The following is a 21,593-nucleotide window of genomic DNA, read 5'->3' on the forward strand; positions in this document are numbered from 1 at the left end:
GAAGACGTTTAACTCCTATATAATCGAAGCGTTAATTCGCCTAAATCAAATATTCTAGATCAATAGTCTATAATTTTCTTTCATTATTTTATCATGGTTTATTTATAAAATTGTGTTAATTTGTTTGTTAACAAAAATATGTTTTTTCATATGCATTCACATCGGCAAATCTCAAAAATTGAATGTTCGCTAACTCTTAAGTAACTTTTAGTCTTCTAACCATATAGACTATGTAGAAGATTTAACATTTTGGAAATGATTTTTGCATTGGCATTGGAAACATTTAAACACATTGATTTTGAGAGTATATACTAGACACACACACATAGCAATTAATATATATATGTATGTTATTTATATATATATAGATTTATGTGCAGACATGTGTGTGTTCATTATATCATTGCCCGGTTAATTCAAATGAGAGTTATACGAAAAGAGAAATTATGCTAAACATTTAATTAGAGCGCTTTTAGCGTGTCCAACGGATCCGTGCTGGGCAGATAAAGATGCTTGGACAGCAGATACGCAAACAGCACCTGTCCGGCAACCACAATGAATAGGAAATACAATTTACGCTTCCGTCCACCGCTGTAATCAAATTGCTGCGGATTGCCATAGGGATCATAATTGATGGCACCGCTGGGCGCCGTCGGAGTGTTGTCCTGCAACAACTTGGTTCGCAGCGTGCGCAACTGAAAAATGCACAAATTTATAAATCAAATTTAAATTTCAACAAATCAAAATATATAGTTGAGCTCACCAGAAAGAAACCAAATGAGAAACTGGTATAGGCGAGGGCCATAAAATAGCCGGAGCGAAAGAAGAGCGTGCTGATCAACAGACAGACAACAATATTCACATATTTATAACCCGTAAATGCCAGGAGATCCAATGTTTTCAGGCTCGTCTTCACATTCATCACATACAACGATATCGAATAGATGACAAGCTCAAAAATGCTATAAGCCATCGCACTGGACGCCTGAATGCCCAACTGTTCCGGCGAGAAACGATTCTGCATGCCCAACAACAGTCCAGCAACAATTACATACGTTATATAGCCCATCGTTGGCAGATACAAATCGGGCGCATTAATATCATAACGCGGCTGCACCGGATGCTCCTGATCGTACTTCAGCGACCAGTCCTGTAAAATGCAAATAATGATATACAATGTTAAGAAAACTACTTCAAATATAGTTAAGAAATTATGAAAAATTGATTTGAATACAAGCAATCAATACTGAAGATAAGTAAACATTAAGAGTTGGAATAGCTATAAAAATACTAACAAAATAAATGAATGGTTTTAAAGTGATTACGAATGAGCCGCTCAAAATAATGGCGATGGAATAGTGGTGATGACTTCATAGCTTTAATGATATGTCTAAAAAGTAGATATGATGTGTGGGGATGTATTAGAAATATATATTAGGAATAACCGTCACATGAAGATGGTTCACCAAATTTTTGGGCTATTTCTAGAGAAATGTGGTTCTAAACAATAAATTCTAAATTCTTAATCGGGTTAAGATATGTAGACTGAAACAGATTATGTGGTACTGTCAAGAAATTCAGTCAACATAACCAGTTTTGGATTCATCAGAACATAAAACATTCATTTTTGTTAGAATATAAAAAGTGGAACGGATCAGAGGGTGCGAAAAAAATGATACATTTCTCTGTAATGATGAAAATCAGATAAATTTGCTAAACAAAACGTTAGTCGACCAAAATCCAAAGAAATCCATATTAAAATAAACTAAAACGTTATTGTCTTCAGATCCATTGGTCCTTGCTCACCTTGTGTATGTAGGGAAAGAAGAGGAGGCGCAGCTTGCGACCCACATACGCATTATCCACGGCAAAATAGTATTTCAATTTGGCAACTGGCACCCATTTCTCAAATTGATTCTCCACCAGCTGTTTGCCCTGATCCGCCAAACGTTGACCATACTCCATGGCCATGTCCTGCACCATTGGCTGCTGAAACATGGCAAATTGTGGATATTGAGCTGTGGCGCCGGATGCTGGTGGTACACCAGGGGGAGCAGCACCAGGAGGAGCTCCAAATGGAGGCGGCTGCTGTGGTGCAGCATAAGAATTATGTCCTTGTGGTGGTTGCTGTTGTGGTGCTGTTGCATAGCCATAATTTTGTGGTGCTGCATTGTAGCCATAATTGTTGTTCAACTGTTGTGGTTGCTGCTGCTGCTGTGGTTGCTGTGGTGCCGAGTACAAATTGGGATCAAACATTGTTGGTCCTGCAGACGGCTGCATAAATGCAGAGCCACCGCCGGCGCCGCCATCGCTGGGTGGACCCATGGCATTTAAATCGCTGACCCGTTTGGCAGGACGAGCGCGTCCGCTGGCTGCTGCTTTATTTATTTAAAAAAATCAGAGACAAATTTTTATTGTGGCTGGCAGCAAGCTAAAAAAGTGAGTGAAAAGTGCCAAAAATCAAGCTACAAACACACGCAGTAAACAAACTAAATAAAGCAAACGAATGAAAAGTAAATAGAAAACTAACAAACAAATGCTCAAAACAAATAAACACATAATTAACTTAAGTAAAGGCAACAATATTTAATAAATTGTCGGCGTTTCTGAGTTTTTCTCAGCAGCATTTTGCATTTTTTGTGTGGCATTTTTTCTTTTTTAGGCTGAGAATACTTGCGTTGGCCGTAGCTTGGTTCCTTACAATTCTCCCACTTACGATTCCGCATACCCGCATTTGGATTGTAGTTCATCGTTGTTGTGTGTTTTTATTTTTGTTTAAAATGTGAACAAAACTTTTGGTTTATTACACATCACCACTCGCATGAAATTCGATAAGTACACGAATCACTTTGTTGTTGCCACTCTATTGATATATCGATAAGTCGCGAGCATATATATCGAATATGTTAAGTAGCAGCGATCAGTTGCACTTCAATTGAAAAAAAGTGACTAAAATAATTTGGAAATTATAATAACATATGCCAACTGTAACTATTATTATCAAAATTTATTGATATATCGCAATTTATTTATTTTACACAACACCATTTGATTAAATTCTCATTAGGTGTCATACCAGCATGAGTGCACTTGCAATATGCTGGCAACCCTGCCGCACAAGTTGCATGCAATTGTAATCGGCTATCGGCTTTGTAAATCGTGGCTTGCGCATATCTAACTGCCACTTTTTGTTGGAATTGTGCCTAGTTTTTGTTTTTCTTTTAATTCACATATCATTTTCAAGTGTTTACTGCTTAATTTATGCACAACTGGTTAGTGAAACTACACTTTAAGCGCAGCATACGTTATTAATCAGTTGAGTGCGACAAGTGACATTCGTGGCCCACAAATTGTTGGCTCGAAATTTTTTAAGGTGTGGTTTTTTTGGTTGTTTTGTTGACTAAGCGCAGCTTTTCTCAAATTGGGCGGCGGCTTTTTCAATTCTAAAACGTGTTTAATCCAAACAGCAAGTGCTTAAGAATATATTGAATTAATATATAACGGCTTTAGTCTGTTAGTTTTGTATGAAATTGATTTGTTTAATTAATTGTTTTGTAATTAAACAAACTACAAGCCACGCCTAACACACACAGACGCATAATTGCGTGATTGTATGTGTGTGTGTGTGATTACTAATGCATACAGTGGACTCTAATTGGAAAACTTCGCTTAGAATTGATGATTCAAATTTTCTTAAGTCTCTTATATTTATTGTTATATATAACAATTAATGTCAGGTAAAGTGTTTCAGAAATTAATTCTAAAAATATTAATTTAAGCAACAATAAATTTGTGAATGTTACTCTGATCTCAACTGATATTTAAAATATGGCACATTATAATTATTTATTTATAATTATAATTTCCTTATAGCGAATTAACACTGTACAGGATTTAATCGTCACTCACAACTGACTGATCTGGTTGGATTTGTTTATATGTTTACAAATCATAAATTCAATATTGCCAATAAACAATAATAACAATTGCTATGCTTATTTTTAGAAACTACGAATTTTGCTGAAAACCGAAAAATGTGCCTTTAATATTGAACGCAACGCCAGCTGGAGCACTTCTCACCAATTGAATTCGACTCATGAAACTAAACCAAGCCACGATGTCAACGAGGAGCAGCAGCAGGTTAATTGCCTGCTTATTGTTGCTACTAGCAACGACGACTCAGTCGCAAGTGCAACAAGCGCAACAACAACAAATGCAACAGCAACTGGGACAACAGCAGTTGGGACCGCAATCGCAGCCGCAGTTGCAGCAGCCGCAGCCCTATCAGCCCAGCTACAACAAAGATTATGTGCCACGCTATAACCCACTCTACACGGGCCAGCAACAAAATCCGGAAACAACGCAATACGAGAATCCCCTGCTGGACTTTAACAATCAGCCAAACAATCAGAATAACTACAACAACTATAATAATTTTGATAACAATCGCCAGTTGGGCGGCGGAAGCGGTGTTAAAATTGGTGGACCAGGAAGTATTGGAAATGTGGGTCCCCAGTACGATCCCTTCAATCGGAATACGGTGACCAGTAGTAATGCTGGCTTGGGTGGTTATCGCGACATCTTCACCGATGAGAATAACTTTTGTCCAGAACATTGGATCTCATATCGTCAGACTTGCTATCGTTTTATACGCTCCCCAAAGCGAAATTGGGCGGAGGCTAAGAAGATATGCAAAGCATACACATCGGATCTGATCAATGTGGATAATGTGGACAAGCATGCCTTCATTCTGACCAATCTCATTTTGCAGAATCAGCGACAGAATCGTTTCTTTATCTCTGCCAGACAGACGGGTCCACAGAACTGGGTGAATGATGATAGTACGCAGCTGGTGCAAATTGAGGATTCGTTCGCCTTCGATGAGCAGCAGGCTCTGGAGAATGAGGATCTCAATGATAATCGTTTCCTTGTGCAAAACGATCCCAATAATCCCAACTATAATCGTAACTTCAATAATCCCAATCAATACTATAATTCGCAGACGAGCCCCAATAATCTCAATCAGCGCAATCAAAACAATTTGCGTGGCTACTTTGGTAAGTGTAAAATTTTTCAATAAAATAAATCCCTTTTAACGTACTATGTTCAATTTCCTTGTTTAGGTCCCAATCAGCCGTATGGCGACAATGGCTATAATCGGGATCGTGTGGTTTATGCATACTCCAAGAAGCGTGATCGCTGGATGTTTATGCCTGCCTACGAAATTGAATTGAATCTGTTTATATGCGAATCCAAGGCACTCTACAATCCCGACAACGTGAACATTAAGCTCGATGACAAGCGACCCTACACATATGGCCTCGATATACGTGATCTGGAGCGGATACCACGTGGTCCGTACTTTGTCAAGCAACCGAATGACACCACCTACGATGTGAACAAGAATCGTCTGATCAACGATGTCTCATTGAGCTGTTTGGCTGGTGGCTATCCAACGCCCACCTACGAATGGTATCGCGAGGTCTACTTGAATGATACGCTCGAATATATCAAAATTGAACCGTTGATCGTCGATCGCTATACCATCTCCGGTGGCAATCTGATTATCTATGAGCCCAAGCAGGCCCTCGATCAGGGCGCCTATCATTGCGTTGCGGAGAATAAATATGGACGTGTTCGTTCGGAGAGTGCCCATCTAAATTTCGGTTTCATTATGGAGTTCAATTTGAAGCGTTCGGCGGAGACGAGCGAAATGAATTGGGGCAAGTCAATTTTTTGTGATCCGCCGCAACATTATCCGGCCATTAAATACTATTGGGCTCGTGACTATTTTCCCAATTTCGTCGAAGAGGATCAACGCGTGTTCGTCTCACACGATGGCGCCCTGTACTTCTCCTTCATCGAGACCGTGGATCGTGCCAACTATTCGTGTACGGTTCAAACTCTCGTCTCGGATACGGGACGCAATGGACCGTTTTTCCCGCTGCGCGTTACTCCAAATAGCAATTATCAATCGCTGATCTTTGCCAACACCTTCCCGAAGGTCTTTCCCGAGGCGGCAGTTGCCGGCGATGAGATTCGTTTGGAGTGCATGGCCTTTGGGTATCCCATACCCTCGTATAATTGGACACGTCAGGGTCAGCCGTTGCAGCGCAATGCGTACACGACCAGTTATGGCCGTGTGCTGATCATCAAGAATGCCACGACCAATGATAATGGCCAGTATACGTGTAGTATTACGAATCCCCGGAAGACGCTCGAGAAATCCATTTATATCAATATACAAATGAGACCGGAATTCACGATACCGTTGAAGGATATGATTAAGGACTATAATAGCGATGTCACCTTCATTTGTGAGGCCTTCTCCATTCCGGATGCGAATTATACGTGGTATAAGAATGCCGAGCGTCTCGATCCGTTGACCATCAATCGGGATCGCTATGTCATCCAGGATAATGTGCTAACCATTAAGTTCCTGGAGAGGGAGAAGGATGAGGGCATGTATCAGTGCGGTGCACAGAATCAGCTCAAGACATCCTTCTCGTCGGCCCAGTTGCGTGTGCTCTCCATGAAGCCATCGTTCAAGAAACATCCACTCGAATCCGAAATCTATGCCGTCTACAATGGCAACACGACCATTGTCTGCAATCCGGAGGCAGCACCTCGTCCCAAATTCCAATGGAAAAAGGATGGGCAATTGTTGGGCTCGGGTGGACATCGTCGAATTTTGCCCAGCGGCACGCTCATCATCTCGCCTACATCTCGCGATGATGAGGGCATGTACTCGTGCATTGCCTCCAATCAGGCCGGCCAGGATGAATCCCATGCTCGCGTCATTGTGCTGCGTAAGTTTTTCTATACTTTTATTTCAATTCGATTTTTATCTATTTGCTTTGGTTTTTTTTTTTTGCAGAGGAAATTCGTTTTGTGCAGACGCCGCCACAGCGCATCGTTTCCCGGGAACATGATCTTATCTATCTGCACTGCGAGGCTGCCTACGATGAGCTGCTGGACATTGCCTACGTTTGGAAGCACAACGGCGAGATTCTGCGCAACGATCACGACGGCACTCAGCGTATTGTGAGTATCATACACATTTCTGCTTTTGACTGCCGCCTGCTGTTTAATCTAATCCTTACACGAACTCCTACAAAACTTTTTGCCTGGATTTCTAAGTAACTGAATCAGTGCAGACAAAAAGTTATCTTCAAGACTTTACTTTCTAAACCTATCCTTACTATCTCCTACATACCCCAAGGCAGCCACCTGGGTCCATTATTAATCACCTGCCTTCTGTTATATTATATAAATTATATGAATATAATAATTATTATATTTTTTACTTGAACTGCTGTAAATGCAATATCATTTTGTCGTAGCTCCTCAGTTAATTGCAGGCTCGATGGGCCGTCACTTGATTTAAATGATTTATATTATATTCAATTCTGCAACACGGATATCCCCAATATCCAACTCACCAGAACATTTTGGAATCTGTGCAAAAGAACTTCTTTCCTTATCTGTGTGTAATGTTTGTAGTTAAATGACTAAATGTTAAATATTTTTCATCTTAACTAATTCAAACTAACCACTTTTTTGCCCTGAAATAAATGAATTAAAATATAATAACAAATCTTGAAATTGTTGCAGATTGTGGATTGGAACAGTTTGACGGTGCACAACACAACAATGCGTGATGCTGGCGATTACGAATGCGTTGTTCAGTCCGCTGTGAATGAGATAACCACGAAGACGAATGTGGTTATTGAGGGTGCACCGGGTGCTCCTGGTGGCGTCCAAGTGATCGAAATTGGCAAGACGAAGGCCATCATTGAGTGGGTCGATGGTGTCAACAATGGTCGTCAAATACGCTACTACAATATACTAGGACGCACCAATTGGAATCGCACCTGGGTGAATGTGTCCACGCATGTGCAGGCACGTGAAGTGGATCGTTATACATCGCGACAGCAGGCGGAGGTGACCAATCTAACGCCGTGGTCCTCCTACGAGTTCAGCGTGACGGCTGTCAATGATTTGGGCATTGGCACCCCATCGACACCGTCGCCCATTTACAGCACCTACGATGATAAGCCATATATTGCACCACGGAAGGTGGGTGGTGGTGGTGGCAAAATCGGTGATTTGACAATCACTTGGGAGCCACTGTTGCCGCAGGAGCAGCATAGTCATGGCATACACTACAAGGTATTCTGGAAGCTCAAAGGTGCCCTCGAGTGGGCAACGGATGTCATCAAGAAGCAAGAAAATGTGGGTGTGGCAGTCGTCAATATACCCCTGAATAACTACTACACGGAGTATGAGGTTAAAGTGCAGGCCATCAATAGCATTGGCAAGGGACCGGAGAGCGAAACGATTGTTATACACTCGGCGGAGGATATGCCACAAGTGGCGCCACAAAGACCATTCGCCCTGGCCTACAATTCCACCTGCTTCAATGTGTCCTGGAGTCCCATCGACATGTCGCGCGAGAATATTCGTGGCAAACTCATTGGACATAGGGTAAATATTACAAGCATAGTTATATATACAATGATTATATGATATCGTTGGAGAAGCTTTTGCAAATCTCCGTGAGAGATGGCACAGCACAGCGCGAGATCTCACTAGTGTCAAGAAATTGAGAAGAATCCAAATCACAACGGGTCAAATCTCATCTTACCTAAACTCAACTAATCCCGTGATCTTTGTAATTTCAGTTAAAGTACTGGAAGACCGAGCATCAGGAGGAGGACTCCGTTTACTATCTGTCACGTACGACACGCCCCTGGGCGTTGATTGTGGGTCTGCAGCCGGATACGTATTACTTTGTGAAGGTTATGGCTTACAATGCGGCTGGCGAGGGACCCGAAAGCGAACGTTTTGAAGGTGCCCTAAACACATGCATAATCTATGATCAGTAAATTGTAATCTAATTGTTTTCCTACAATTTTAGAGCGCACATATCGCAAGGCGCCGCAGAAGCCGCCATCATCGGTGCATGTCTATGGCATAAATCCGTCCACGGTGCGCGTTGTGTGGCGATATGTTTCGCCAGCGCAGGATGAGGAGCCCATTGAAGGCTATAAGGTTGGCTTCAACAAAATGATGCCTTAACAAAAATATCAAAAACTAATGCTATCGATTTAATATTCACAGGTGCGCATTTGGGAGACCGATCAGAATATGATAACAGCCAACAATACGATAGTGCCTATTGGACAGAAACTGGAGTCGTTTATCAATACACTGACGCCCGGCAAGAGCTACAATATGCGTGTCCTGGCCTACAGTAATGGCGGCGATGGACGCATGTCCAGTCCAACGCTACGCTTCCAAATGGGCAAAACGACAAGAAATGCGGCAAATACGCGACACGCCCACAACATCAATACGGCGCTGATAATGAGCGTCTTGTTGTTTATCACCACATTTTTGTATAACAACAATAACAACGCCAACAACAACTAGAGGGAATAGCAGTCCATAATTTCAGCTATTAATTAGGCAATAAGTAAATCGAAAAGAAACAAACAAACAAACCGTCCGGGTTAGTTTGCAGAGCGCACAGCTTTACAAACACAACACAAAACACACAAACTTAAGTCTCGTTTAGATTTTAATCAGCAACACATTCCGTCTTTACTCAAGTAATCTCAGCGAATTGAACATATATGCAAAACAAAAACATAAGCAAGTGACCTTATATATATATACATATATATTATATACAGATAAGTAGTAGTGCATATTAATTGACAACAACAACACACACAAAAACTTTATATGTATATTTGATTATATATGTTTTTTCTATTGGATTTACCAACGAACGATTGTATAATTGTAGCATAAGCGTAATGTCTATCCATGTAACGCCATTATCAGTTTTTGGTTTCGTCCCAATTTTGTATTATGTATTTAATATTATTGCGTCCATTATACAAAACATTTATCAGCTATAATAATAATAAAACCAAATTTGAAATATTTTTAGTTCAAACCTAACTGCTTATCATGCAAATCGGTATCGATAACTGACGTTGCTGTTTATCGATAGCTAAAGCGAGCCTGAGCAACACTGAAAGCTCAAACAGCTGTTTCCATCGGCAATTTCATATATACGCATATTTGGATATGCATGTGTGTGTGTGTGTGTGGAGAAACCAATGATGATGGCTCATTGGAAAATTCAGTGAAAACGAAAGAAGCAACAAACGCATCAAAGGCGAAATTATAAAATGCATTTATAACGCACAACAACAACAAAAACAAGCTAACATATTGAGCAAAGCAACAACAAATACAAAATGGAAATGACAACAAAAGTAAATGGTTGGGCGGGGATTGGCTGCAATGCGACGACGACGGCGACGGTGAATTCTGTGCCAATTTATTCAAAATATACGCGCTGCACGGAATTGCGACGGGTGGACGACAATGACATCTACAAATTGGCCACAATTCTCGATGTGAATGGCTGTTGGCGCAAACTAATGTCCATTATACCCAAGCGACTCGATGCACAAGCTTGTAGCGTGCCCGGTGGCCTCAATTATGCGGAAATTGCTGGCAAGGTGGGTTTGAAATATACCACACAACAAATAAGTCTGATCGATGGCACCGCTGAGCGATTAACGCCCGGCCAAAGCATCTCCCAGGTGATGATCGATGAGTGGAAAACTTCGGGCAAACTCAACGAACGACCCACGGTGGGTGTCCTCCTTCAGCTGTTGGTTCACGCCGAGATTTATAGTGCCGCCGATTTTGTGGCATTGCATTTTCTAAATGGTGAGTATTCTGAATAACAGTCTTCGCTCGCTAATGAGATACTATTAAATGTGCATAATTTCGTTATAGTTAATGTATTTTGTTATTGACGATAAAAAAATGTTGCCTCATTTCGAGAATAATATGCAATTAATACAGTGTACACTCGCTAATGATAACTATTAAATGTGAATAATTTAAATGTTTAATATTGCAGTTTCTTTTAGTTATTTATAATATATTTGTTTTTTTTTTATTTATTTATATATAAAAAGAGAGACGCTAATTTCGAGAGTAATATCTAAATAAAGTTCATTTAACATATTCGAGAATTATATTTAAATAGTACAGTCCTCGCTCGCTAATGAAAACTATTAATTGGGAATATTTTTAAATATGATATTTTTGTATAGAAAATGTGTGAAATTTTATATTGTTATTATTTATTTACGATAAAACAAAAGAGAATTGCAATAAAAAATTTTACATATTTTATGCTAGTTTCGGAAATAATATAGACTCACAATAAAAATGATACTTATGCTAATTTCGATTCAATTTAATATCAAAAATGTCTCGTTTTCAAGTGCAATCTATTTGATATGTAAAAAGAGATTACTTAAAGTTGAAACCTTAATTTTAGAACCCAAACCGGATCGCCCCACCGATGGACCCGCCGCTCATATAAGCCTCGATCTGTGCAGCGAGGATCTGAACGATGAGGATATGATGGACGTGGACGATGGCGCCAGTAGTTATCAGCCGAATACATCCGCGTTGCATGCAGCCGCCGAACAAGTGCGCAGCACTGGCATGAATCTGGACTACTTTGACAAGCACATGGTGAGACGGGACAAAAGTGTGCCGCAGCAATCGGAAAATAATAGTGGTGGTAGTGGAGGTGCAGCAACACCACCACCCGTAGCACCACCACGAAGTATACGCAGCTCACGTCAACTGAAAACCACGGCCAGCAATGCAGCTGCAACAACAACAACAAGAACGCCAACAACAACAACGACAGCAACAACTGTAGCAAGCTCTGCCTCAGGTGCCACAAATACGCCCAATATGCCGATGCTATCAATTCTGAATGCGAGCAGCGAGCAACTGCAGCAAACGCAACAAAATATACCCTACCTGTCCATACTCAATGGTGACTTTAAGGAGCAGCATCCGCCTGAGGCAACGACAACGGCAACAGCAACAGCAGCAACCACATCATCGACAGCAACAACAATTCCAAATGTGCCGCTGATAACGCTGCTAATTGAAAATGCCAGCTGCGAGATAAGCAACAACAGTGGAGCATCCAACGAAACAACAACTGCGACAACAAAAACAGCTGCGGATGTGGGCAACAATAGTTTGCCTGCGATAAGCGCATTAAATTTGAATACGGGCCTGGTTGTTGGCAATGGAACTGGCGAGCATCACAGCAGCAGCAGCACAAATAGCTTCAGCAATGACGAAGATGAGGATGAGGATGACGAGGATGACCATGACTCCGATGTTGACTCCGATGAGGCGGAAGATGTTTCACTGCCAAATCTAAGCAATTCGGAGCATCAAACATCAAACAATGACTCGAGTCTGACAACTGTCACCGGCACCAGTGGCGAGAATAGTTTTGAATTAACCAACGATTCCAGTTCCGCATCCAACGACATTGATAACATTCCCAATCTAAGTGAACTGCAGCCGCAGCCGCAGCAGCAGCAGTAATGGCAACCAGGATCGAGCCGTCCATTAAAACGCACTAGTTTATTTCCAAAACAGAAAAAAAACATTCCGTTAGGCACTTGATATATATATATATATATATATATATATATATATATATATATATATATATATATATATATGTATATATAATCGAATGTGGATTGCTAATACTGATTATTTAGTTGAGTTATGTATATAAGATATGCGCAACGTTTGTTAACTAACTAATAATTTTACATATCACTGCTTCCATGACAACGTGTGTGCATTATGAAAATTTTATTTTCATTTTCACGCAGAAAAAAAGACAGAATTCATCAACTTGGTTTTCGTTTTTTACATGCATCAAACAAAAAAAAAAAAGAAAAATTTTTGTATAAAACCACATTTTACAAAATATACACAAATTCAATAATATAATGTCGATTATAATATGTCAACTTGTAGATTAAATTTTATTCAATATTTAAGGATTCCTCAAAAGGAAACGGAATCCGTGTGAAATGCAAACAATAAATTTGAGTTTGGCGCGCTTTTAAATCGATAACTCAAAATGGTACGAGTACGAGCAACACTGCGTATGCGACACATCAACAAAAATCTTGTTGTTGCACATCTCTAATACAGGCACAGGGACTTGTTTTATTACTGGGTTAGATTATTTATTTTTTTGTCGAATCTTTTTTCAAAATTTTTCGTAACATGGACGAGTCGGAGCTGCTGTTCAATTTATTCTATTTCCTGCTGTGCATGTGCGTCATCTATCCACCAGAGGAATTTCAGCGACTCGGCTTCACAATCGAACAGTTGTTCTCGCGATTGCTGGGCGAAGAATATCTCGATTTTGTTGGCTACCATTTGCGACGCACCTCGTTGAATCTGTTCGTGCACAGCTGCCTGCCTGTCACCTATTTCCTCATACATCGCGTCAAGTTCTCTGTGTTTGCCACACAGGAGCCACTCGAGGATAATGAATTGGATCCAGATTTTCCAATGCCCCAAGAAGCCGTGGCCTTTAAATCGCTCACCTGGAAAATGGCACAACGCTTTAGCGTGTTGGCGGTGCTGGCTGTGCCGGCCTTAATATTTAATTGGCATCAGCAAAATTGGCGACGACATCCCATTAACAAAACCCTGGCCAAATACTCAAATACGCCGGGCAGCTATAGTGCCGTAGCCAGCGACATTGGCATCGAATTCCGTCGCCAGGATGTCTACAAGCGTAAACTGAACTCCATCAGCACAGTGATTGCCACAGAGAACTGGATCATCAAGACGACCATGTACAATGTTAATTTTGCACATCAGGCCAACACGGCGCTCAGCGTGGCCAAGGTAGGAATCTTGATAAAGATGTAAAGATTTTTATAAAATTTACCGCTCAAAAATGCCTTTAAAAAAGTGCATATTGAAACAGCTCCATGGTTTATCTTGGCGAAATTCTCTATCTCTTGCAGGCGGAGACATACAATATATCACAGCACGACCAGAATGATACACTGCAAATGATTAGCATTATAGTGCGACCGATGCGACAGCATGTTGCCGATTTTCATATACGCATCAATGCGCTGGAGTTTCGCAGTCTGGAGGATCGTGTGAGGCGACCCATAACCATACCCTCAAATATACAATTCCATCGCAGTGTCATTGATCGTTTTGTGGATGTGTTTAAGGCGCAGGTCGCACTAAATCCCATCTTCAGTTCAGAGCCGATAACGGACAAGTGTTTTGCCTGCATGCTCGCAGAGCCGAACATAAAGATTAATAAACAATGCGTCGATGTGAATCGTGCTGGAGCACCGCTAACGGATGAGGCATGCTGTTCGAATTGCTATTGTCGTCCCATGTGGTGTGTGGAGTGTTTGGCGCGATGGTTTGCCGCACGCCAAAGCGATGTCGATCGCGAAGTGTGGCTGGAACAGAAGTGCACCTGTCCCATGTGTCGGGCCAAATTCTGTGTGCTGGATGTGAGCTATATTCGCGCACCGGCGGTGACACCATCCAATGAAGATGCCCCATCATCATCATGATGAGTTTCCCTCGAGTTGCAGTTTGAATAAAATCGAACCTTATGCTTTATTAATAAGTTTTAGGCATTGCAAATTTTTACTAGTTTCTACAAATTAAGCCATGTATACATATTATATGTGTGTGTATGTATGTATGTGTGTGTGTATGTATATATACGATATATAATTTGTAAATTTAAAAATATGCATATATGTGTGTATATATGCCATTTAGTGCAATTATCACGTTTTAATACTTGTACAATCTAAGCATGAAAGAGATAATAATGTTCATACATTTACTTTATATACTAAATATATGTAAGTACAATCGATCTATATATATATGTTTATATATATATATGTATACTCTATATATTCAGAGAGTGCCTAAGCTAGCGCCCAATCTGTTTTATTCTCCACTAATACTAAATAGCTGATAACTAAACACACAAAATAACTTTATCAAAGCAGCCAGCGCAAAAAAAAACCAAAAATTGGTCTTCCCTTGTGTTATTTGTTGTAGTTGTGTTTTTTGTTGGTTCCTTTTCTTTTATTGCCAATTTGTGCAGTTTTTTTTTTATATATATGTTTATATATATATATATATATTTATAGTCCACACGTTGTGCAATAAACTCTTAGGTTGATTTAATAAAGCGCAATACAAATGTATATACATATATGTATATATATGCTATATATACATACGTATATACATTTCGTATATATATTTTTATATAGTTTGTATGTATATAGTTTGTAGATGATGTGCCCACTATTTAAAAGCTTGTTTCGTAGCAGCTTTTATAGCTCTCCGTTTTGTTGTCACGTTGACTTCGCATGGATGTTGCCCCAATTCCTGCGCCCGCTGTTGGCGCTGTCGATGCACTTGGATTTGATGTTGCACTTGTGGCATAGGAGCTGGACTTGGACATGGCGCTACTTGTCGTATTGCGCGCTGAGATCTGCAAGATAAATTGAAATCTCCAATGTTAGTTGCAACTCAAAATGGGATTAATGATTTTAAAATATGCCGAAATCATAAACCGAATCTTTTTGAATCCACAACTTCAACTTAGCAGCTACAACAATGCTCTGAACCGATCCATTAACTGATATGCTAATAAGTAAAAGTCATTATTGAAATTGTTTTGTAATTACCCTAGATTATATCAACAATACTACGAACCGAACCGTAGACCAATTTAGGTCTTCAAAAAAAAAAGACCAACCTCAACACAAAATATATTTATAAATATAAAAATGGGAACTGGAGTATAATGAAGAGGTTTGCAAAAATAAGTAACAGGCAGATGGATGTATCTCACACCAAATAAAATATATATATTATAAATCGGCATTAACACTCGAGTCCATCTAGCAATGTCCGTCTGTCCGTCTGTATGAACTGTATGCAAGCTGATCTCAGAGACTACAAAAGAGACTTAAAATTTGGTTCAGGGTATCTCCTAGTCTGAGCTTTCTCAAATAGAGCATTCTAACTTGTTTTAATTAGAAAACTTAAATATTGTATAAATTATATATTATGAACAAAGGCATAAACTAAAACCTGGTTTACCGCATTTGGAATAACAGATTAACGAATCAAACTTTTCATTCAAATCGCCAACCGTATAATTATACACAGAAAAAAATCACGGTGAATTTTAGAAATTTGCCATTCAGCCATACACCGATATAAAAGTCGAGTAAGTAAATTTCATTCTAAATGAGTGTTTGCATTTGTACTTTTTAAAAATGAAATTTTTTAAAATTAAAAATATTTCTAAAAAATAAAACACTCAATTTTTGGGATTATCGATTTAGGGAAAGCCTTTCTAATTTTTAGAAATTTTCTTTTCTTATATTTCTCAATTTTTTCTTAGAACAGCAAAAACTTTCTAGTATTCAGATCGAATTTTTCTTCTGAGTTTACCGACTATTTGCTTTTGGACTTGCAGACTTGATAATTATTTCGATAATTAACTATAATATACCTTTTCAACATTGTGAAAAGGGTAAAGCACCAATAATAGATGACCACGGAAGTGACTAATATATGTCTGTTACACATATTGTAAGACATAAAACATAAAACTCTGAAATCGTATCAGATAACAAATGTGAAGACATTCGAAAACTAATCAGTTTTTTGATTTAGCACCTGATTTTAATCAAACCCATGCTATCGACATGCACCAAATAAATATTCATATATATGTTTGTAAATACAAGTATTATTCTACAGCTCTACTTTGTTTCCTTCTTTTTGACACAACAACCGAGGCGTGCACAACCACTTACCAATACAGTATATACATATATATATATATTTATACATATACATATGTACATATATGTACGTATACCTGTCTGCTTTTTTACCCTATGGAAAAATAGGTTTGTCTTTGTCTTTGTGCTGGTGAATCGCTTTTGTTGTTAGTTGATAAGGTTTGTTTTTGTTTTACATTTTTTTGCGCTACTAAAACGCAAAGAAAATTTTGCAATATCTGATAAATGTATATATATATATAGATATATGTATATGTATATGTATGTATATGTAGATACGCACATACAATATTATTTGAGTGCGTTTCGTTGGTAAAACCTTGGCCATAATTCATGCTTTTCGCTATCATTGTTGCACATATCACTTCAATAAATATATAAAGCACCAAAAAAAGGGGGTCTTTGTTCTATTTTTGTTGGACAGCAAATCTATCTTACTGTCTGCAATTAGAGCAACGAAAATGAAAAGAAAAAGTTTCATGGACAATTTTAAAGTATTTTCATTCAGTTTTTAGAGTTTTGGTCGAATTTCTTAATTAAGTGGAAATAAAATAAATTATAACATTAAAATTGTTCCTCTAAAATCGTTATCAAAATATCGCCCACTTATGTTAAAGAGAAAATTAAAACTAAACAGTTGTCATTAAATAGCCAGACATTAATTTACATAGTTCAAATTAAATATGCCCAATTTAATAGTATGATAAAATAAACAAGTTCGGATGCTCCAGTCGAGAGGGCTCGGCTGAAACACACCTGTTAAATACCTTGTAGTTTTTTTTATTAATATAAAAATAAATGTTGATTAACTTCATTTTGGTTTCTTTACGAATTTGATTTAAAGTAAATATCTTTACATCAGTTGGAAGTATACATATCAACAACTGTGTCTATTATTGCTATCGGTAATCGATTTGTATCGATATTCGCTGGATCAGTTGCCAATAAAATGAAATAAACTTGATAAGCTTGCCTATGATATACTATAATTTATTAATTCGCTCGAATTGTTCAGGCAGACAAATCAACACATTTGTTAATTCTGATCTGTGTTCTCTTCTTGCACAACTTAATTATTCAAAAACATTATTCATACGACCCGAAGTACAAACACGTTCATTATCATATATCGTAGAACTCTTCGGCTTGACCGATTTGGAATGTCCGTTTCATCACCAGGTGTAATTCAAGCAATCCCAAGTTCAATGCACAGACGACAATGACGAAGCAAACAATCGATCGGTCAATGCATTTGCATTGCGTAATGAAAAACACGCAAACACCGCCGCCCAGCACCGACAACACCTTCTCCCTATCTCTCCGCCGGATACCCCCCCCCCGGATACGTGTCTGTTATTGCCCCTACCACTGCTGACCGGCTTGCCAAATTTACAAAATTCGCGTGCCGCCGAAAAACTTGCGGGTTGTTTTTCTTCTTGTTTGATATGGCGCCCCTTTTTTTTGGCAATGTATCTGGTTTCATATATATATATATATATATATATATGTATATTTAAAAAAAACCATCATATTATGTGACATATTGGTGAGTTTTGGTCGCTTTACTCATCTTGCAGCCCCAAACAAATACAGTTGTATAAAGTTTCCAGAAAGGTGTGTTTGTCGGTCGCTTGTCAGCATTTACACACACACACATACATATATATATGTATATATATATATATATATATATATACACGCACATATTATATGCATAATACTAAATTAAAAACACATTGATCTTACTTATGTTTTTTTCTTGGAGTGAGTTCTGTTTTTTGTTTACTTTGCTTGCTTATTTTGTATTTCACTTTCTGTTTTTTTTTTTTTTTTTGGTTTTTTCTGACTGCGCTTTAAGGCACCTTAAAATACCCAGTAAACGAAGGTAGAGGGGTATATTGAGTTTGCGCAGTTTTGAAATTGGAGACTTTAATGTTGAATATATATAAGTCTATGATCGTATAAGATAAAGGGTTCAAATGAAGTTGGTAAGCGCACTTGTAGACTAGGAAATCGATTAATGAAAATCGATCAAATGATAAGATACAAATATATGTATATTTTAAAGCGTATGGAGAAAAGGCCTAAATCTACTAAAATTTAAAAACTATAATTAATAAATTTAGTTGGATTCTAATAGGCTCTTGCAAAGAGTGCTAAATAAATTTCTAGGCCACGTCCAACCCCCTAAATATAATCTATCAAGTTTATATCTTTTACACTTTTAGAACTAGCGTCATAAAAATCATAATCAATGCTCGAGGTAAGTCCATCCATTACCGCTCCACCCCCTGACACCTGTCATCAGCTGGTAATTGACTGATATCAGAGTATTCCGCTCAACTGCAGCTTGTTTTATTTGTAATATGTATACTGCCCTTTTATAAGTCGTTATTAAGTCGTATAGAAATTTGCTTGACGAAGAATTACAATAATTAATCTTTATATATTTTTTTTTTTTTTTTTGTTTTGTGCACTTGAACAAAGCGCAATGATTTGCGGCGTAGATTTTGGTACTAAAAAGTACAAAAACTGTAAAATTGCAGTCAAGGCCAAGATTTTGATAGTAGTCATAAGTACCCTTAGTAATCTTATCTGTTCTAAATAAATCATTGCAAAAAGTACAGGGTGGATTCTTGGATTAGTTTTATAACACAATCTATAAGTTCCATGCATCAAACTAATGTACACAGAGCAAAAAAGAAAGGTAAATTTTTTAAAACAAAATGGCGAATATTAATTAAAGAAATTTTCATTGCGGAATTGATAATCTTATAAATATAGTCATAAGCTCAAATCTCACATATAGAACATGATCTTAAAAAAGAAAAATTGGAAAGAGCGCCACTAAAAATTCTAAACATTTTTAATTTTAAAATGGAAAATCGACATGCAAAAGTTGTGAGCTCAAATCTCATAGCAAGAACATGATCTTAAAAACATAAATGCAAGAATACAATTAATATTGAAATTGCAAATATTAATTCAACAATTCAAATTTAAAGTTAAATTTCATTCAAATTGTCAAATCTAGAAGATGATCTTCAAAAAGTAAAAGTAAGACGACAAAAAAAACCTGATTCAATATACGTCATTCAAAAGTTAACTGATTAATTGAGTTGAATTATTAAATAAACAATATTTAATTAAATAAACTAAAAATATATTATATATACGCCGATATTATATTTTTTAATAATGGTGTATATAAAAAAAAGGCGCTGTTGTTTATTTTTGTGTTTTTGATTTATAATTAAAGCCATTAAATTTAAGATCATAAACCCGTTTTAAGCGTCGCTCTTAATCAGAGCCCCAATCCTGCTAATTGTTTTAATTACGTATACGACATGAAAACGTCGAGAGGCTTTATTTATTTCACAATTGTATATTTATTTATTTTTGTAAAGTGATTCTTGTTTATTTTTACACAATTCTGCAAGTTTCAAGATTATGTCTGAACTTCACTGGAAAACTGACACTCAATACTAAAAATAGGAGTGCAGAAATTGTACAATCGTCATGGAGTATCTTTTTTTATTATGCTGGCAACTGCATTCATTCATATCACCATTGAAAACAACTTCCGTTTTTTATTAATGAGCATTTCCGTTTTGTGCTTTCGTTTCGTTGTTGTTATTGTTCGTTGTTTGTTTATTTCATATACGAAAAGCAAAACAAAAATAACAACAACAACAACAACTACAACGAAGAACTGACATTTGGACTTTCGAACCAAATGAGACTAGTTAAGACCCTTTAGACCCGTTTCTAGATTAAGGCTGAGTGCACTCGAAGAAACTAAATACATAGATTGTGAGTTAGAGGCAAACTCTATTGCAATTGATTTTGTTATTGTTGGATTTTAGAAGTTATCTTTCCGCCCGGTGTACATCGCATATAAATCACGCCAGACACAATATATATAAAATATATTGCTTGCGATATTGTCATTGATATAGTAATCTATCTGTGAAGTGCTGCGATAACCAAAATGAAAATGAGAATTGTGTGAACTGCAAACTGGGTTAGAGTTAGGAAAGCTGGCAAAATCGGAACAAAAAATGAGACTCACCTTATCGTTCTCCTTGCCGTCGAACAGTTTTCCATCGACCACATCACGTTTCTTGTTCTTCGATCTGAAGCGACCCGATCGAGAAATTGTGAAATTGCGCCACTGATGCGAATATTGATCGCATCGCTTCTCCTCCTCGTTGAGGATGCTGTCCAGATAGTGGATGGTCGGCTCATGTGCGGCACTCATCTTTGCCCTGGTGGGAGGATCTCCGTTGGGTTGCTTCTTTTCGATTACTAACTGCCTGCAACCGGGTTGCGTTGCACGTTTGATGGTCTTAATGATAATGAAATCCGACAACAAAATTCAGCTTCAGTCAGTTTCAGTTCATTTTTCGCTGTTTAACGAACAACTCCCGAGCGATACCGACTATATATTTATTATCGTTGCTACATATGTGTTTTTTGTTCTTGTTTTATGTGTTTTCTTTTTATATTTCCCTTACTGGGCTTTTTTCTTTTTCTTCTTTTTGTTGTTATTTTTTGTTTTGTTGTTATCGAAGAGACGCGTCTGCGATGCGTGTTGTTAGCCGGTGCCCGTCTGACTGCGGAGTTGAAAGCACAGCGCTGTTATTAACCGTAGTCTCACACACAAGTGACACAACGGCGACAACAACAACAACAACAATAACAACAGCAGCAGCAGCAACAACAGCAACGGCAACGGCAACAACAGCAACAGCTACCACAACAACAACAACTGTAACAAGAAAGAACAGCACGACGAAGACTGCATACCCTAATAAACTAATAAAT

The 21,593-nt window shown here is 38.1% G+C and overlaps 5 protein-coding genes across 13 annotated transcripts; 3 read left to right on the forward strand and 2 right to left on the reverse strand.

Moving 5' to 3' along the window:
- Positions 1-78: 78 nt before the first annotated feature.
- On the reverse strand, positions 79-2,836 carry LOC6569887 (protein YIF1B-A). 7 transcript variants are annotated; one of them, XM_032741607.1, is made up of 4 exons: positions 2,729-2,836; positions 1,807-2,378; positions 764-1,150; positions 79-695 (listed from the first exon to the last, which is right to left on the reverse strand). In XM_032741607.1, the coding sequence occupies exons 1-4, from the start codon at positions 2,748-2,750 to the stop codon at positions 462-464; spliced, it is 1,215 nt and encodes a 404-aa protein (XP_032597498.1). In that variant the 5' UTR covers positions 2,751-2,836; the 3' UTR covers positions 79-461. The 7 variants fall into 7 exon arrangements, with proteins under 7 accessions (XP_032597498.1, XP_032597499.1, XP_032597495.1 ...); XM_032741608.1 differs by having other exon boundaries at positions 1,807-2,375; positions 2,729-2,834; XM_032741604.2 differs by having other exon boundaries at positions 2,702-2,807.
- Positions 2,837-3,153: 317 nt separating this feature from the next.
- LOC6569886 (contactin) lies at positions 3,154-9,967 on the forward strand. Of its 2 annotated transcripts, none has more exons than XM_032741693.1 (8): positions 3,154-3,272; positions 4,006-5,057; positions 5,124-6,809; positions 6,878-7,044; positions 7,615-8,487; positions 8,685-8,853; positions 8,921-9,054; positions 9,124-9,967. In XM_032741693.1, the coding sequence occupies exons 2-8, from the start codon at positions 4,097-4,099 to the stop codon at positions 9,433-9,435; spliced, it is 4,302 nt and encodes a 1,433-aa protein (XP_032597584.1). In that variant the 5' UTR covers positions 3,154-3,272; positions 4,006-4,096; the 3' UTR covers positions 9,436-9,967. The 2 variants fall into 2 exon arrangements, with proteins under 2 accessions (XP_032597584.1, XP_001995968.2); XM_001995932.3 differs by lacking the exon at positions 3,154-3,272 and adding an exon at positions 3,335-3,373.
- A 278-nt stretch (positions 9,968-10,245) lies between these two features.
- On the forward strand, positions 10,246-12,536 carry LOC6569885 (protein Tube). The gene is made up of 2 exons (XM_001995931.3): positions 10,246-10,755; positions 11,378-12,536. Exons 1-2 carry the CDS (start codon positions 10,275-10,277, stop codon positions 12,457-12,459), a joined length of 1,563 nt encoding a protein of 520 aa, XP_001995967.1. The 5' UTR covers positions 10,246-10,274; the 3' UTR covers positions 12,460-12,536.
- A 479-nt stretch (positions 12,537-13,015) lies between these two features.
- Positions 13,016-14,548, forward strand: LOC6569874 (E3 ubiquitin-protein ligase TM129). Its single transcript, XM_001995930.2, has 2 exons — positions 13,016-13,794; positions 13,917-14,548. The coding sequence occupies exons 1-2, from the start codon at positions 13,162-13,164 to the stop codon at positions 14,490-14,492; spliced, it is 1,209 nt and encodes a 402-aa protein (XP_001995966.1). The 5' UTR covers positions 13,016-13,161; the 3' UTR covers positions 14,493-14,548.
- LOC6569873 lies at positions 14,520-21,381 on the reverse strand. Of its 2 annotated transcripts, none has more exons than XM_001995929.3 (2): positions 20,839-21,381; positions 14,520-15,439 (listed from the first exon to the last, which is right to left on the reverse strand). In XM_001995929.3, the coding sequence occupies exons 1-2, from the start codon at positions 21,025-21,027 to the stop codon at positions 15,254-15,256; spliced, it is 375 nt and encodes a 124-aa protein (XP_001995965.1). In that variant the 5' UTR covers positions 21,028-21,381; the 3' UTR covers positions 14,520-15,253. The 2 variants fall into 2 exon arrangements, with proteins under 2 accessions (XP_001995965.1, XP_032597486.1); XM_032741595.1 differs by lacking the exon at positions 14,520-15,439 and adding an exon at positions 20,137-20,786.
- Positions 21,382-21,593: the final 212 nt, after the last annotated feature.

The sequence above is a fragment of the Drosophila grimshawi genome, unplaced genomic scaffold, assembly GCF_018153295.1.
Source record: "Drosophila grimshawi isolate 15287-2541.00 unplaced genomic scaffold, ASM1815329v1 contig_311, whole genome shotgun sequence".
Classification (NCBI taxonomy): Eukaryota; Metazoa; Arthropoda; class Insecta; order Diptera; family Drosophilidae; genus Drosophila; species Drosophila grimshawi.

What these genes read in the sequence shown, in the direction of transcription:
- LOC6569887 (XM_043215049.1), bottom strand. Translation starts at nt 2,750, where the DNA reads ATGAACTACAATCCAAATGCGGGTATGCGGAATCGTAAGTGGGAGAAT. An exon ending in GGAACCAAGCTACGGCCAAC is followed by an intron (nt 2,376 to 2,677) that starts GCAAGTATTCTC and finishes TAAATAAAGCAG; the next exon opens with CAGCCAGCGGACGCGCTCGT. An exon ending in TCTTTCCCTACATACACAAG is followed by an intron (nt 1,151 to 1,806) that starts GTGAGCAAGGAC and finishes TGCATTTTACAG; the next exon opens with GACTGGTCGCTGAAGTACGA.
- LOC6569874 (XM_001995930.2), top strand. Translation starts at nt 13,162, where the DNA reads ATGGACGAGTCGGAGCTGCTGTTCAATTTATTCTATTTCCTGCTGTGC. An exon ending in CGGCGCTCAGCGTGGCCAAG is followed by an intron (nt 13,795 to 13,916) that starts GTAGGAATCTTG and finishes TATCTCTTGCAG; the next exon opens with GCGGAGACATACAATATATC.
- LOC6569886 (XM_032741693.1), top strand. Translation starts at nt 4,097, where the DNA reads ATGAAACTAAACCAAGCCACGATGTCAACGAGGAGCAGCAGCAGGTTA. An exon ending in GCAAACTCATTGGACATAGG is followed by an intron (nt 8,488 to 8,684) that starts GTAAATATTACA and finishes TTGTAATTTCAG; the next exon opens with TTAAAGTACTGGAAGACCGA. An exon ending in AGCCCATTGAAGGCTATAAG is followed by an intron (nt 9,055 to 9,123) that starts GTTGGCTTCAAC and finishes TAATATTCACAG; the next exon opens with GTGCGCATTTGGGAGACCGA.
- LOC6569885 (XM_001995931.3), top strand. Translation starts at nt 10,275, where the DNA reads ATGGAAATGACAACAAAAGTAAATGGTTGGGCGGGGATTGGCTGCAAT. An exon ending in GGCATTGCATTTTCTAAATG is followed by an intron (nt 10,756 to 11,377) that starts GTGAGTATTCTG and finishes CCTTAATTTTAG; the next exon opens with AACCCAAACCGGATCGCCCC.
- LOC6569873 (XM_001995929.3), bottom strand. Translation starts at nt 21,027, where the DNA reads ATGAGTGCCGCACATGAGCCGACCATCCACTATCTGGACAGCATCCTC. An exon ending in ACGGCAAGGAGAACGATAAG is followed by an intron (nt 15,440 to 20,838) that starts GTGAGTCTCATT and finishes TTTATCTTGCAG; the next exon opens with ATCTCAGCGCGCAATACGAC.